The following is a 17,536-nucleotide window of genomic DNA, read 5'->3' as shown; positions in this document are numbered from 1 at the left end:
TTTAAAGATTTCTTAACTAAATTGAAAATCTTAAAATCTTCAGTCATATGCAATTGAAAGGATGGAATTGAGTCTCTTTTCAACCACGATTCTCACAGATCTAATTTTTTTTTTTTAATAACTGGAATCTTGAATAGGGGACAGTTTTGAACGTAAGTCGTCTTTTCTCATTATTTCAAAAGGTTCGTCTTATTCCCCAAATCAACTCATTGGAGAATTTCTGCAGCAAGCAGGATTTAGATGAATATCACCTGCACAACTGTGTTGAAATTGCCTCGGTAATGGGACCTCAGGTGCTCCGTGGAGCATGTGAAAGGCTTATAGCCAGTTTGCCTGCCAGGCTGCACAACGGGGCCATGGGTGAGTGTCTGTTAGGCATTTTTTATTTAAATAGAAATTGCCTTAGTATGCATGTATGTATTTATGTATTTAGCTGTGTTGGGTCTTCGTTGCTGCAAGCGGGCTTTCTCTAGTTGCAGCGAGCGGGGGCTACTCTTCGTTGCGGTGCGTGGGCTTCTCATTGTGGTGACTTCTGTTGTTGCGGAGCACGGGCTCTAGGCCTGCGGGCTTCAGTAGTTGTGGCTTGCAGGCTCAGTAGTTGCGGTGCATGGGTTCTAGGGCGTGTGGGCTTCAGTAGTTGCAACACGTGGGCTCAGTAGTTGTGGTGCACAGGCTTAGTTGCTCTGCGGCATGTGGGATCTTTCTGGACCAGGAGTCGAACCCGTGTCCCTGCATTGGCAGGTGGATTCTTAACCACTGCGCCACCAGGGAAGTCCCTGAGTATCTGTTTAACGGGCTGTACTGAATCGCCACTATCTGTGCAAAGGCTTTTAGGAACATGAGTGAAATCATCTAATGTATTTTAGTATCTACTCCTACCAGCCAATGTAGATACCATCTGCCTGATGATTAGGTACACAGAGCAGTCTGTCCATGTGTTAGAATCATAACTCGCAGTACAAGAAGTGTATAAAAGAGGAGCCTGGCAGTCGCTTGGGGATGCCAGATTCCTGGAACAATGGTCCTAAAATATTTCTTTGGAATCCTGGAATGAACTTTAAACAATTTCTTTCATCCCTAAACCTTCATTTAATAAATGAGACTGTTGGGTCCAAAACATTAGGTAACTTGCCCATTTCACTGAGCTATAGAGTGGGTTTCTCACCCTCAGCACTTTTAAAATTTAGGGCTGGGTAATAGTTCATTGGGGAGGGGTTGCTGTCCTGTGCATGGTAGGATGTTTAGCACCAACCCTCCCCTCTACCCACCTGATGCCAGTAGCACCCTTCCCTCGGTTGTGACATCCAAAAATGTCCCCAAACTTTGTCATATGTCCCCTGGGGGGCAAAATCTCCCCCAGTTGAGAATCACTGCTATAGCATGACAGCCACCATGAGAGTCTGGGCTTCCCAAGTTCCAGACAGATGCTTTCTCCATGTAGGACTCTGGCTTTTGGGATGCCTGCAATCTCATGAAAGATATGGAACAAGGGAAATGAAAGGTATAGTCCAGCACCAACACGGATTATCAGGAATGGAAGAAATAATAATTACATTGGAACAATTAATGATTGAAGCAATTTATTTTAAGCCTTTCAATAACTTGTTAAGTAATGTTCATTGCTAAGTGATGTGTGTTAAGTAGTGTTTATTGAGCACTTACAGGTGCCAAACACTATTCTAAGTACTTCACAGGCATGACTGTCTTCAATCCTTATATCCCCAGGAGGTATATCATATATTATCCCCAGTTAACAGATGAGGGAGTTAAGGATTAGAGGTAACTAATGAGAAAGACATGAACTAGCGCTACTAATAGGACGGAGTGCTTCTCTGTCACTTCCTTTGCCTCTAACTTGTTTTGTTCCCTGCAGCCTGCAACTGTCACCCACAGGGCTCAGTGGGACCCAACTGCACCTGACTGGAAGGCCAGTGCCAGTGTAAGCCTCGTGTGACCGGCCACTGCTGTGACACGTGCTCAACAGGAAGCTACAGTTTGGGGCATCACGGCTGTCACTGTATGTAGCAAAAGCCAGATGGGGGAAACACACGTGTTCTCAACCTTGGAGTTTTAAAGGCAGGAAAATCAATGTGGGGAGTTGGAAAGGGGAGGGATTAGGAATTTGGCTTCATTATTCAAATTGTCTTGTCTATGTAGATAAAATATACTGCAAGTCTTTCCGCTATACTTTATTCTTCCATTCAGTGGGCACTGACTGTGTACAGAGCTCTATTAGGAAACATGAGTGATGATAAAAAAAAAAACATGGTCCATGTTTCAGGGAGTTTTCAGTTTGTATCAGGTAGATGGTAGTCCAGTGAGGATGTGAGGACACCATGGAGTTGGCTGTGTAAACCCGGCTTTAACATCTGGTGCCTAAGCCCAGTGGCTGGAAAGGCTAAAACAGTGAGATTGGGATGTGAAGAAAAGGGGACCCTCCTACACTGTTGGTGGGAATGTAAATTGGTGCAGCCACTATGGAAAACAGTATGGAGGTTCCTCAAAAAATATAAAAGAACTACCATATGATCCAGCAGTTTTGCTTCTGGGTATTTATCTGAAGAAAATGAAAACACTAACACGAAAAGATATTTGCACTATCATGTTCATTGCAGCATTATTTACAATAGCCAAGATATGGAAACAATCTAAGTTTCCACCAACAGATGAATGATTACAGAAAATGTGGTATATACATGCAGTGCAGTACTATTCAGCCTTAAAAATGAAGAGGATATTGCCAACATGGATAAGCCTTGAGTGCAGTATGCTAAGTGAATAAGTCAGAGAAAGACAAATACTGGATAATCTCACTTATATGTGGAATCTAAAATGAACAAAAAACAAAAAAACAAGCCCATAGGTATAGAGCACCAATAGACTGGTGTATTCCAGGGGCAAGCGGGGCGGGGGGGGGGGGCGGTGAGTGAAATGAGTGAAGGGCGTCAAAAGGTACAAACTTCCAGTTATAGAATAAATAAGTCATGGGGATGTAATGTACAGCATGGCTATTATAGTTAATAATACCGTATTGTATATTTGAAAGTTGCTAAGAGAATAGATTTTAAAAGTTCTCATCAGAAGAAAAAAAATTATAACTATGGTGATGGATGTTAACTAGACTTACAGTGGTGACCATTTTGCAATATATACAAATATTGAATCATTATGTGGTGCACTTGAAACTAATGTCATGTCATATGTCAGTTATACCTCAAAAGAAAAAAAAAAACAGTTGTCCACAACATTCTGTTGATTGAATCAGTGGATTCTTATTTAACAAATATTTTTACCTGGTTCTCTGTACATGCCAGGCTCTGTTCTAAGCACTGTATAGATTCCGTTTAGTCACCTTGATAGGGTTGATACAGTAAATTAGAGATTGTGAAATCAGAACTGTGACTCTTTCACCAGCACACCACTGCCCCTACTCTGACCCCAACAGGCTTCTCTTTGCTTTATCCAGCATGTCACTGCCACCCTCAAGGCTCAGAGAACACTGTAACAGGACGTCCTGTGACCAGGTAACAGGATGGTGCCCCTGCCATGGAGAGGTAGCCGGCTGCTATTGTGATCGGTGCCTTGAGGACTATTTTGGATTTCCTAACTGCCGCCCCTGCCTTTGTAATGGATTCACTGTCATGCTTCAGTTGTGGAGGTTTTACAACTGGGAGAAACTGTGAAAGGTATGGAATTCATATGCACTCTTATTTTTTGTTCTTTTGCTCTGACTTCACAACATTATCTGAAGGACCATTGAGTAGAGAAGCAGCAGTATTTAAGTGTAGAGTGATGACTATGGGTGAGGAAGATAGAGCATCAGTTTATCATCCTTCACAATCTTGTTATGAGCCAAGCAGTGTCTAAGTAATCAATAACAGGCATTTGCCCGGCACCTTGCTTTTTATATTCCTAAAATGTGCATGTAAATTAGGTGCTTTTATATTGAGTTTAATGACTAAGCCATGGAACTTTCAATATGAAGCAAAAAAACCCTTTTACAGAGCAAATGAGCATCTTCTAAATATATTGAATTTTGAGAGTTGCGCTGTCCTGAAGCACAGCAAATCCACATTGGCTAATGTGAGCTGTTCCTGGTAACATTTTAGTAAAAAGTTGCCTTGACAGATGCATCGATGGTTACTATGGAAATCCTTCTTCAGGACAGTCCTGCCGTCCTTGCCCGTGTCCAGATGTTCCCCCAAGCAATCAGTATTTTGCCCATTCCTGTTATCAGAGTCCTTGGAGCTCAGATGCAATCTGCAGTTGTCTTCGAGGTTATGCAGGTATGCAGTATAGTTCATGATGTTTTTTTCTTATCCCACATTGCTATCTAAAAAATGATAACATGTTCATAGTTTATCTGCCTTGGACAAATGAGTGGTACAGGATATAAGTTAATGGTAAGAAGACACAATTTGGTAAATTGCTACTTTACTGAATAAAGAATTTGAATGATTCAAAACCAATGACAAAAAATCATTTCACTGAGCTATAATTGTTTTTAAATAATATTCTAGAAAACTGACCAAATGAGTTCAGATCAAATTAATTTTTTAAAATAAAATAATGGCTCATTAAGTAAGATACATATGTGATTAAATTATATATGTATATATAAACATATAACATAATTTAAAAGTTAAGAATTAATCAGTCAAATGCTTTCTTTATATAATTCCAAGTAATCAATTTGACTGGTATTTCACAGATATAATTGATTTTTTCAGATGTTTTGAAGCACCAGTTTGGGCATTATGCAGATACTGCCTAAATTAATTCAATATTTGTGTCTGTCCCTCAATCAAAAATTTTATTTTGAAGAGTTTAAGCATGAGTGTAAACATGTAGTGCAAACAAGGAAAAAAATTATAGTCTACTTGATTGAATCATAATAGAAAATATGGCATTATTATTTTCTTCAATGATAATTAACATCATGATAAATTACATGGCCCTTTTTTTTTCTTATTTGTTACCTCTCAGGTTACACGTGTCTCTGGTTAATTCTTATAGCCTCTTCTCCATGTGCACTGTGGCTTGGTTGGTCAGTTGTTAAGAAATGAAACCACAGTTGGGCTATGAGACCATTTCTGAATGGAATGAACCAAAACATGGAAGTTGGACCCGTGATTTGGGCACCTAAACAATGGCAGTTGCCCGGTGATTGAAAGAGTAGAGTGTAGGAGAGATGGGAATGGTTTCTCCATCATCCTTAATGGGGACACCCTCAAGGTGTCTTAATGAAGGTTAGTACAAAACACCCTCGAGGGCCCACACATCAAGACAATTACTCACCCCTCTTCGCTTCCAGGCACATTATCTCAGGCTGCTGCTGTTTCACCTCTAGGACCAGGTGAGGGTTGGGGTGCCCTCCGCCTCAGAAAACGGGCTGAGATTAGCTTTGGGTCTGGAGGCATTTTGGGGTGATCCTGGTTATATGATGACCCAGGAATCCTGCACACACAAGTCTGTAGTTTTTTAAGAAAGAGTCCATTCTTCACCAAGGACCTTTAAAATCCAAATCATCTTTTTATTCTCTGAATGGGTAATAAATTTAAATGAATGTTTTGTTTTAATTTAGAGCACTTTTCCTTATTCATCCCAAATGTGTGACCTCTCATTAACCCCGGAGGAGTCCAGTTATCCACATCACTCTCCGTATCCCTCCCCAAGCACATACACACGCACACACACCCCTCATCTCATTCCCTTTTCCTCTCCCCTTCTTTCTGGTGTGCAGTGTGGAGAATGCTCTGCTGGTTTCTGTGGAAATCCAAGAATTTCGGGAGCCCCCTGCGGACCTTGTGCCTGCAACAGCACGTTGATGTAACTGATCCAGAGTCCTGCAGCCCAGTCACGGGGGAGGACCTTAAATGTCTGCACAACACTCAAGGCCCCAGCTGCCAGCTCTGCAGGCCAGGTTACTTTGACCCTCAATCAGACCTGTAGGAGGAAGTCTGCAAAGCTCCCTGGGGGGCGGGGGGGGGGCGGGGGGCAGAATGTGGCAGCTCGTAACTGTGGTGGCAACTCCCGTACTTATTTCAGTTAGGTCAGTAGTGCCAGTGCCCACGGGGTGATGGGCTGATGTCCTGAACTCAGCAGCAGAAACAGCTGCAGTGCACATGCAGCTGCAGAGTACTCACTGGTGTTATTAGTTTGCCTTTTGTGACTGTTTTCTTCAACACGTGCCTTAGTGGGTTCGGAGCCTTGTTTCTCAGAGTGTGGACTACCATGCACTGTACCAGAGCCGCCTGGGGATGGGGGCGTGTGGTATCAATATGCAGATTCCTGGGCTGTGCCTCAGACCCACAGAATTGAATCTCTGGGAGCCGGGCCCAGGTATCTGCCTTGTAACCAGCTCATCAAGTGACTTTAATGTATAAATAGGAGAGTCACTGATGTAGAAGAGGACAAGGGTTTAATTCCATGATAAAGAGGAGGAATATACTCCTCATTTTTAGGAGATATTTTAATTATTTCAGTTCACCCAAGTCAATTTGTTTCTGGAGTGTTGACATAAGTGGAACTTTGGTGAGTGGCGTGAGGAAAAAGTGAGACTTTCATTTATCCTAATTGTGAGCTCTTGGAATGTAGTAGTAGGTAGAACCATAGGAAATTGCATTTTGGGGAGATCAAAACCAGTTGAATGGGTTCAACCTACTTAGATTCCTCGTTCTATTGTAAGATGTTTCTTTCTTGAGCCTTTTAAAGAAACGACGCCTCCCCTCTAGAAAGTTGTTTGCAGGGGTTGTTGATGCCAGCGTTATCACGGATTTACCCCCCAACGACGGCTCTGTGCTCCCAGGGTGTTCCTGTCATCCTTCCGGTGTGAGTCCCTCTGAGTGTCCCCCTGGTGGAGGAGCTTGTCTCTGTGACCCTGACACCGGCACATGCCCTTCTATGCCCAACGTCACAGAGCGGGCCTGTGACCATCGTGCTGATGGATGCTGGAATGTCATCCCCGGCAGAGGATGTCAGCCATGGGATTGTGAGCCTTGGACCTCACTCAGTAGACACTGTGACCAGGCAAGAGACTTTCAGTTTCCTGTGGGGTCAAAGTGAGATGTGATGGGGAGACATGCTTTCTAAATATGTAAAGAATGTTTTCTTTACATACTGCTGTTAATCAGGGTTTTTAGATAAGATTGGACTTACATGGGGATAGAGTCTGCATTTATCAAGGAATGAAGCACAGAGCGCCCTCTCTTTCACTGTTTCATATGTATAAGCATAGGCAGGCCCCTAGAAATCCACCATGAATCGGAATTGATTATGAATCAGAATGAAAGTTAACGGGTTCCTTCAGAATCCATAATTCCATTTTAAAAAAATCGAGCTGTTATTCCCTGCAGCTCACCAATTGCTTTACATATGGTTAAATAAGATGTCTTCTCATTTAATTTATCTTATTTATCTTATGGTTACCAGACCAGCAGCAATTGTTTTTAAAGAATGCAGCCTAGGAGCAAATCTTTATTGTTTAATATACAGTTAACACTACTTAACTGCACATGTGATTTTCAGTCAAAACAATGAGCATGAAATTTTTTTCAAAGAATATTAACATTATTTATGGAGAAAACAGTGTCATTATTAGGCTTTTTTGGTTTGATAAATGTATTCTTTGAAACACTTTTACATTAGTAGAGATGCAGGAAGAAGGGTAAAACAATGACAAGAAATTTTAGAGTCCAATCTACAATACAGGGATTAGGGTTTAATTGGAATCAAAATGCTCATTTCAGAAGCTGGAATCTTCCTGACTAATAAGTATGGCTCACCTCCAATTTCAGCTCCACTGTTCAACTTATTCAAAGGCCAAATTTTGTACAAGTCAACTTTTGAAGGTAGTTCTTATATGTTGAATGTGTTTTCCCTTCTCTTTTTCTTTCTCTCTCCAACCCTCCCTGCTCCAACCCATACCCACACAAATGCACACAATGGCCTTTTTTCCCTTCATAAATGTTTATATTAGAATAGACTTAGGTTTACAGAAAAGTTGTGAACATAGAGAAGAGGTACCCCATACCCAGTTTCCTCTGTTATTCATGTTTACATTAGTGTGGAACATTTGTCCTTAATGAACCAGTGTTGATACATTATCAGTAACTAATGTCCATAATTTATTCAGATGTCCTTAGTTTTTTTACCTAATGTCCTTTTTCTGTTCCAAGACCTCATCCAGTACGCCACATTACATTTAGTCATCATGATTCCTCAAGTTCCTCTTGGTTGTGACAGTTTCTTAGACTTTCCTTATTTTTGATGACCTTAACAGTTTTGAGGAGTATTTTGTAAAATGTCCCTCAATGCAAATTTATCTGATGTTTTCCTCATGATGAGACTTGGATTTTGGGTTTTGAGAAGAAGACCATAGATGTAAAGCGCTATTCTCATCACATCACATCAAGGATACATACCATTTACACGACTGATCACTGTTGACCTGAATCTTGATCAACTGGCTAAAGCAGTGTGTGTCATTTCTCTACTGTAAAGCAACCCTTCTCCTTTTCATACTGTACTCCTTGGGGGGAAGTCACTAAACACAGTCCACATTTAAGGAATGGACAGTTATGCTCTGTCTCTTTGAGGGCAGAGTATCTCCGTAAATTATTTGGAATTCTTCTGCACTGGAGTTTTGTCTGTTGTCCCCCATTTCTTCATTTTTTTCAATCATTTTTTTTAATGAACTTATTTATTTTTGGCTGCTTTGGGTCTTCATTGCTGCACGTGGGCTTTCTCTAGTTGCCGTGAGTGGTGGCTACTCTTCTTTGTGGTGCGCGGGCTTCTCTTTGCAGTGGCTTCTCTTGCTGTGGAGCTTGGGCTGTAGGTGTGTGGGCTTTGGTAGTTGTGGTGCAGGGGCTTGGTAGTTGTGGCGCAGGGGCTCAGTAGTTGTGGTTCGTGGGCTCTAGAGCGCAGGCTCAGTAGTTGTGGCACATGGGCTTAGTTGCTCCACGGCATGTGGGATCTTCCTGGACCAGGGATCGAACCCATGTCCCCTGCATTGGCAGGCGGATTCTTAACCACTGTGCCACCAGGGAAGTCCCTCAATCATTTTTTAATAACCACTGTGCCACCAGGGAAGTCCCTCAATCATTTTTTAATATCAGTGGACTCAGGATATTTGTACTATGTTTTGAGTTATAATCCAGCACTCCTTAATTTTGTTATTCAAGTTTTTCCAGCTTTGGTCATGGGGAACTCTTTCAGTTGGCTTCTGTGTGCATTTGACATATTATTTTTTGTTTGTTTGTTTTTAAGTACTTCCTGCACTGCAAGGTGCTCTAAGCTCATCTTGTGTATTTCCTGCCCCATCCTAGAATCAGCCATTTCTTTAAGGAGGGCTGGTTCCTTTTATTGGAGAATGGTATTAGAAACCAAGATCTGGGCACTAGAGGACCGTGCCTCATTTATATGCTTCTCTTCACTCCTCACACCTGCAGCCACCAACCATGGAACAAATTGGTAGATCTCTACACACTGCATGGCTTCTTCATTCATGAGGAACTCCTAATGCTCATGACATCACTGTCTGGCATACTTCTTAGACCGTTGGGGAAGCATATTTGTAGCAGGACTTGACAGAGACAACAGTTCAGTCATGGAGGCTAAGGGAAATCTACAAAACTGAAAAGCAGATGGTGTTGGTTTAACCAAAGACCCCCTTATGACAAGGGTATTTGGGGTCATCTGGTCCATAGGGGATTCCTTGGGAAAGTTTGCTCTTTACAATCAGAAAACACTTTCATTGGAGTATAGAAGAGACATGTGGACATTTAGATTTCCAGCTGTTTAAACAACTACTGATAAATGTCTCTATGTCAGCCAGTAGGTGGTCCCTAGTGCATTCTCACAGAGAGATCCAAATGTGCTGTCCAATATTTTCATCAACAGTTTAGATGGAGTTGGGGAAACATGCTTATCAAATTTGCAGATATTATAAAGTTATACGTTAATGTGATCAAGACAAAACAAGAGACAAGATATTTTAACAGCCTGTCTTGTTGGCTGGCAACAAGAAGATGACGTGTCCATGGGTTAAAAATAAAGTTTTGCAATTGGGTTTTTTAAATCCATTGCATAAATACAGGGTGGGAGTAATAAGTTGGCGCTAGCTTGTGAGAAAAACATCTGGGGGATTTTGGTTGCATGCTTCAAGTGAGCCAGTGGTGTGGCTGGGCTGCCAAAGAGGGGATTGGGTGGGCCGTGCCCAGCTTCAGGGCGGCTGTTGTCCTATTGTCTTCTATGTGACCAGATGGCTTCCAGGAACATTGTTCTCATTTCTGAGTATCACATTTTAAACATTGTATTGACAAACTAGTATGTGTCCAAAGGAAGACAACGAGGATAATGGATAGAACCATGTATTTCGTGATGAAGTCTTAGGGGTGCTTGGCTTAAAGAAATGAAGCATATACAAGTTGAGGATGGCCACCTCTAGTTGGGAGATGGACTGTAAGGGGGAAGAGGGAGGCTGCCTGTTTTGTGCAATTTCCTTATACTGGACTCAGAACAATGGGAACAAGTTACAAGGAGCAGATTCTGCATCAGTGTAAGACAGCATTGCCCAACAAAGACAATATGGCAACAAGCTCCCATAACTCCTTGTATTTGAGTAGAAGCCAGTGGTTACTCCAAAAATGGGTAGAAGCTTAGTAGACCCAGTCACTTTATGAATCCAGCTACTTCTGGAGTTGTTGTTGGGTAAGCAGCTTTGGTCAGGTATAACCTAGGACCACAACAATAGTGATTTGATTTTATATTTTTCTCCTGTTAGTTTTCCAGTCTCCTTGGTGTTCAGAAAAGCTTTTCAAGAATCCAATTGGGGGAATTCCCTGGTAATCCAGTGGTTAGGACTCCTCACTTCCACACTGCAGGGGGCATGGGTTCGTTCCCTCCCTGGTCGGGGAACTAAGATCCCACCAGCAGCGCAGCCAAAAAAAAAAAAAAAAGTGCAGTTGGGAGGATGCAGGAAAGTTCAGCCCTCTCCCCAAAACACAGTTAAATAACTGTGATTGAATGATTAAGCTTCATTTACAAAAAATGTTTTGTGGAGAAAAACATTAGCCCAATTCGGAGAAACTCCACTTTACATTCCATAATGGAAACAATTATTTGCTAAATTAATTGATGGAGGTTAAGTCCAGGTCTTGGGTCTGCCTCTGTTAGGGGAGAACTCCCAGAACGTGGGAGTGAATGTGGCCTATTTCCTATTACGTGTTTCGTTTTCATTTGCGTCTGTGGCTCTTTCCTGATTTGGGGCCACCTGTCCCTGAACAGCTGGAAGCAGGCGGTATCTTCAAGAGCCCTCAGGCAAAAAACATTAACTGCTGATCCTTGGTGCCTTCGGGGGTGGTTGCTGGCTGCGGGAGTCCTCCTGCCTCTGCCTTTGCACAGCTGTATGTTCTAAATCACTGGAGGGAAAACTGTTTTGTATTAAAATGCATTATTTTTTTAGATCATAGAGCTTGTCAGTTTCTCACCCATGACTGAGCTTACAGGCCAGTGTCCATGTAGATTAGGCTATGATGGGAAACGCTGCAGTGAGTGTGAGGAAAATTATTATGGGGATCCCCTGGGGCGATGCATTCATGAGTATTGGTAATTCTGAAAACGTGAGTACAGTCAGCCTGGTCCTACCACGGGCTTGCTATGAACCAACTGAGTTTTAAATTTCTTTATTTGGTCGAAAAATCACAAACTTCCAAATAAATTTTCCACAAAATATTAATAAAATGAAAACTGTGTAACCAATTAGTTTTTTTTCTTTTCCATTATGATCTGTTACAGGATATTGAATATAGTTCCCTGTTGCTATACAGTAGGACCTTGTTGTTTATCCATCCTATATATAATAGTTTGCATCTGCTAATCCCAAACTCCCAATCTGTCCTTCCCCACCCCTTGGCAACCACAGGTCTGTTCTCTATGTCTGTGAGTCTGTTTTGTAGATAAGTTCATTTGTGTCATATTTTAGATTCCATATGTAAGTGATATCATATGGTATTTGTCTTTCTGACTTACTTCGCGTAGTATGATAATCTCTAGGTCCACCCATTTTGCTGCAGATGGCATTGTTTCATTCTCTTTTATGGCTGGTAGTGTTCCATTGTATATATACACTACATCTTGTTTATCCATTCATCTGTCGATGGACATTTAGGCTGTTTCAGTGTCTTGGCTATTGTGAATAGTGCTGCTGTGAACATAAGGGTGTGTGTATCTTTGTGTTTTTTTGTTTTTAAAGATTTTTTTGATGTGGACCATTTTTAAAATCTTTATTGAATTTTTTACAATATTGCTTCTGCTTTATGTTTTGGATTTTTGGCCCCGAGGCACGTGGGATCTTAGCTCCCTGACCAGGGATCAAACCCGCACCCCCTGCATTGGAAGGCAAAGTCTTAACCACTGGACTGCCAGGGAAGTCCCCTCTTTTTTGAATTACAGTTTTGTCTGGATATATGCCCAGGAGTGGGATTGCTGGATCATATGGCAACTCTACTTTCAGTTTTTTGAGGAACGTCCATACTGTTTTCCATAATGGCTGCACCAGCTTACATTCCCTCCGACAGTGTAGGAGGGTTCCCTTTTTTCCACACCCTCTCCAGCATTTGTTATTTGTAGACTTTTTAATGATGGCCATTCTGACCGGTGTGAGGTGGTACCTCATTGTAGTTTTCGTTTGTGTTTCTCTAATAATTAGCGATGTTGAGCATCTTTTCATGTGCCTGTTGGCCATCTGTATGTCTTCTTTGGAGAAATGTCCATTTAGGTCTTCTGCCCATTTTCTTTTTTTTCCTTCACAAGAATTTATTTGATGAAAATGCTCCAAGAAATGCATAAAAATCTATGCATTTTCTTTATTTTTTCCCAATCCTAATATATATATATATATATATATATATTTTAGCATCTTTATTGGAGTATAATTGGTTTACAATGGTATGTTAGTTTCTGCTTTATAACAAAGTGAATCAGCTATACATATACATATATCCCCATATCTCTTCCGTCTTGCGTCTCCCTCCCACCCTCCCTATCCCACCCCTTTAGGTGGTCACAATGCACCGAGCTGATCTCCCTGTGCTATGCGGCTGCTTCCCACTAGCTATCTATTTTACATTTGGTATTGTATATATATATGTCTGTTTTTTTATTGGATTGTTTGTTTTTTTGTTATTGAGTTGTATGAGATGTTTGTATATTTTGGAAATGAAGCCCTTGTCCGTCAAATCATTTGCAGATATTTTCTCCCAGTCTGTAGGTTGTCTTTTCATTTTGTTTATGGTTTCCTTTGCTGTGCAAAAGCTTGTAAGTTCGATTAGGTCCATTCATTTATTTTTGCTTTTATTTCTGTTACCTTGGGAGACTGACCTAAGAAAACGTTGGTATGATTTATGTCAGAGAATGTTTTGCCTATGTTCTTTTCTAGGAGTTCTATGGTGTCATGTCTTATATTTGAAAGTCCACAAACTTTAATCCTAGTTTTGAAAAGAAATGTTTTAGCCCTATAAATTTTTTTCTCTTATATTAAAACTTTACGCTATATTGAATGTTAGCCTATATTGAAATTCCTCAAAGTCATTAAAATGGAACAGATTTCTGAGATCGTAACTTGTAGCCAATTTTCTGCTATTTGGAAACATGCTGACAAAAATAACTACTTTCGATTAAGGTACATGCTGGGAGATGGATCATAGGAAGTCAGCAGAGTGGATGTTTTTTCAATGTGGCTCTCATAACTTGGGGTCCATCACAGATTCACTTATTTATTTAAAAATATTCACAGAGTGTCTACTGGGTACTCTAGGTAGTGAACAAATAAGGCAAGGCCCCCAACCTATGGAGTTTGTGTTCTAGTGTCTTTCATTCCATGCCTCAGCAATAGTTACAGGATTTAGAGGAGGGCTGTTCGATACTTTCTGCAGAAATGGAAACATTCTACATCTGCACTGTCCAGTTCGGGGGCCACCAGCCATATGTAGCCACTGAGCACTTGCAATGTGGCTCGTGCATGTGAGCAAAACAATTGTTTATTTCATTTAATCCATTTACGTTTAAATAGCACATGTGGTTAGTAGCTACCATATCATCGGACAGTGCAGATTTAGAATCTGGGTTGGTTCTAGGAGGAGGGATCTTTGAATCTCTGTTTGAAATCGGTTTCCAAAAGAAATCAATCCGAAGAAATGTCAGATGTAATGGATTTATGATTGTGGTCACCTCAATGTAGCCACATACGGTAACTCTTTCCTCCTCTCCATTCCTTTATAAATGTGCTTTTGTGGCTTAAAAAAAAAAATGCCTTTGGATTTTTGCCCCATTAAAATACTCAATTTTCCAAATGGAATTGCTACTTTAAAAACCAGGGAGAGGGCTTCCCTGGTGGTGCAGTGGTTGAGAGTCCGCCTGCCGATGCAGGGGACACGGCTTCGTGCCCTGGTCTGGGAGGATCCCACATGCCGTGGAGCGGCTGGGCCCGTGAGCCATGGCCGCTGAGCCTGCGCGTCCAGAGCCTGTGCTCCGCGACAGGAGAGGCCACAGCAGTGAGAGGCCCGCGTACCACAAAAAAACAAAAACAAAACCAGGGAGAAATGTTGGCTCTTAGAAGAACTGTCTTAGAGAGCCTCTATTCCTGTGCCCCTCTAATATTTTAATAATCTTACTTTATAAAAATGTTTTCATCTTTCACAGAGAAAACTTTGCAAGCAGTCCACTCAGGCCACAGATCCCACGAGTGCTCCTGGGGACGAGCAGGTAATAAGGGGGAGCCTTGGCCTCCAGCTGGTGAAGCGCACAGAGCTCCCCCAGGGGTTTCTGCAGAGGCCTTTGGACCAAAGGGAATGTGCCAGACAGGTGTCTGTTGGAGGAGCCTAGTGTGTTAATCAGTTTTTATTTCTAATTGGCGTTAGTTTCACTCAAGCTGACCAAATGCATTTTTAAATCACTTGTTCCTTCTAGTCAAGCCAATGGCATAGGTTAGTGATCCCCTGACCTTTTGGAAGTTGCTGTAACTTCAATAGCTCTTCCCATCCTTCATCCTCAGGCTTAATCAAAAACCTATTCATTTGAAGTGCATGTAGTATCCGGATTTTTTTTTTCTTAGTTAAGACAAAATGAATTTAATGTTCTCTATTTTTTAAAAGACTTTTTTAAAGAGCAATTTTAGGTTCACAGCAAAATTGAGAGGAAGATACAGATATTTTCCATATACCCCCAGACCCCACCATGGCTTCCCCCATTATCAACATCCCCAGAAGAGTGGTACACTTGTTACAATTCATGAACCTATATTGATACATCATAATCACCAAGGTTCATATTACATTTGGGTTGACACTTGGTGGTGTCCATTCTGTGGGTTTAGACAAATGAATAATGACATGTATCCATAATTATAGTATCACGCGGAGTATTTCCACTGTCCTAAAAATCCTCTGTGCTTTGCCTATTCATCCTTACCCACCACCCTACCCCTGGCAACAACTGATATTTTTTTATTGTTTCCATAGTTTTGCCTTTTCAGAATGTGAAAAGGAATCATGCAACATGTAGCCTTTTCAGACTGGCTTCTTTCACTTAGTAGTAAAAGCATTTAAGGTTCCTCCATGTCTTTTTGTGGCTCAACACTCATTTCTTTTTAGTGCTGAGTAATATTCAGTTGTCTGGATATACCATGGTTTCTTTATTCATTCACCTACTGATAGACATCTTGGTTACTTCTAAGTTGGCAATTCTGAATAAAGTCGCTAAAACCACCCGTGTGCAGGTTTTTATGTGGGCATGTTTTGAACTCCTTTGGGTAAATACCAAAGAGCGATCCGCCCACCCACCCCTTTTTTGATAACAGAACAGTTTTCCTTATGTAATGGAAGACAGCACACCCAGGCTGGGTTTCACCAAGAAAAAGTGTGATCATGGGCCTTCTTAGAGAATCTGTGACACACCTGAACCACCCTGGGGTGGGGGTGGGGGGCAGTAGCAGCCGTCACAAGTGTGTCATCCGTTAGATCCATATTCTTCACTCACGTAGGTAAAGAAACTAGATGGGAACAACTCACACTTGCAGTAAAAGTGACACCTAATAATGTCCATATAAAAAACAAGAGCTGGGAATTCCCTGGCTGTCCAGTGGTTAGGACTCCACGCTTCCACTGCAGGGGGGACAGGTTTGATCCCTGGTCGGGGAACTAATCCCGCAAGCCACAGTGGAGTGTCCAAAAACAAAAAACAAAAAAACCGAGAGCTGATTGGTCAGTGGAATGAAACGAGGTATGCTCTGTTTTAATGGCCATTGCACAGATCTCTGAAATTATCCTGCTTTTATTTATTTATTTATTTATTTATTTATTTATTTATTTATTTATTTATTTATTTGCGGTACGCGGGCCTCTCACTGTTGTGGCCTCTCCCGTTGCGGAGCACAGGCTCCGGACACGCAGGCTCAGCGGCCATGGCTCACGGGCCCAGCCGCTCCGCAGCATGTGGGATTTTCCCGGACTGGGGCACAAACCAGTGTCCCCTGCATCGGCAGGTGGACTCTCAACCACTGCGCCACCAGGGAAGCCCTATCCTGCTTTTTAACATTCACTTTAGAAATGAGAGTTGGGAAGATTCTCAGGGGAGAGAGGAGGACTTTATTCTTGAGCTGGTCATGAGCCAAAGGCCAGGTGACTGACATTCTCCGCTCCTTCTCCCATCCTTTTCAGCATGTGACTGCAACAGGAAAGATTCCCAGAAGCACATCTGTGACCAGGACACGGGCACATGTCACTACCGAGAGGGTGTTAGCAGCCCACGATGTGATCGCTGCACCCAGGGTCACGGCCAGAAATTCCCTGCTTGTCTTCGGTGTCACTTGTGCTTTGATCCATGGGACCACACCATTTCTTCCCTCTCCAAAGCGGTGCAAGGGTTAATTAGGCTGGCTGCTAACACGGAAGATAAAAGAGAGACCCTGCCTATCTGTTAGGCTGACTTCAAAGGCCTCAGAGAGAACATGTCTGAAATAGAAAGGATTTGGAGACATCCTGTTTTCTCATCTGGGGAATTCTTAAAAGTCAAGGATTATCATGACTCTGTTCGGTAAGGTTAGTGTGCAAGTAATAGATTGCCAAGTTCCTGATTTACCTTAAGTCCTGTGAACTTTAGCAGCCTTCAACTTAGAAATGAACCTTTGTTGATGTTAGGGAAGTAATCATTGTTCCATTAATAACCAGGCTGGGAATCATCGTTGTCTCTTTCTTACCTAGTTAGAATGACATGATTTTGCGAGATGTCATTGATTATAACAAAAAGGCAATCATGAGGTTAATTGAGAAACCCAAACCCCGCAGAGCTGAAAGACAAAATTGGAAGTGGGGAAGTTTCTAATACAAAGATTTTTTTTTGACCATGCTCTCAGGGAAATCTGCTAAATGTTCCCAAATTCTTCAGTTGTTTCTAAGCCCACACATTACTGTGAAGTCATATAATGAGTACAGTAATTCTTTCAAAATGCAGTATCATTTTTATTATATATTATTGAGTC

The 17,536-nt window shown here is 41.7% G+C and overlaps 1 protein-coding gene across 1 annotated transcript in view; it reads left to right on the top strand.

The window, feature by feature from the left end:
- The window catches only part of LAMB4 (laminin subunit beta 4), a 112,550-nt gene that overhangs the window by 64,864 nt on the left and 30,150 nt on the right, over positions 1-17,536 (top strand). The window contains 13 exon segments of the mRNA XM_060156210.1: positions 183-360; positions 1,874-2,017; positions 3,467-3,513; positions 3,516-3,637; positions 3,639-3,686; positions 4,129-4,293; position 4,825; positions 5,744-5,816; positions 5,819-5,930; positions 5,932-5,954; positions 6,809-7,029; positions 11,501-11,621; positions 16,716-17,091. Coding sequence (XP_060012193.1) covers positions 183-360; positions 1,874-2,017; positions 3,467-3,513; positions 3,516-3,637; positions 3,639-3,686; positions 4,129-4,293; position 4,825; positions 5,744-5,816; positions 5,819-5,930; positions 5,932-5,954; positions 6,809-7,029; positions 11,501-11,621; positions 16,716-17,091 — 1,631 coding nt within the window.

Source organism: Lagenorhynchus albirostris, chromosome 8 (assembly GCF_949774975.1).
Source record: "Lagenorhynchus albirostris chromosome 8, mLagAlb1.1, whole genome shotgun sequence".
Taxonomy (NCBI): Eukaryota; Metazoa; Chordata; class Mammalia; order Artiodactyla; family Delphinidae; genus Lagenorhynchus; species Lagenorhynchus albirostris.
The sequence above is the reverse complement of the archived record's forward strand: the minus strand, read 5'-3'. Positions and strand labels throughout refer to the sequence as shown.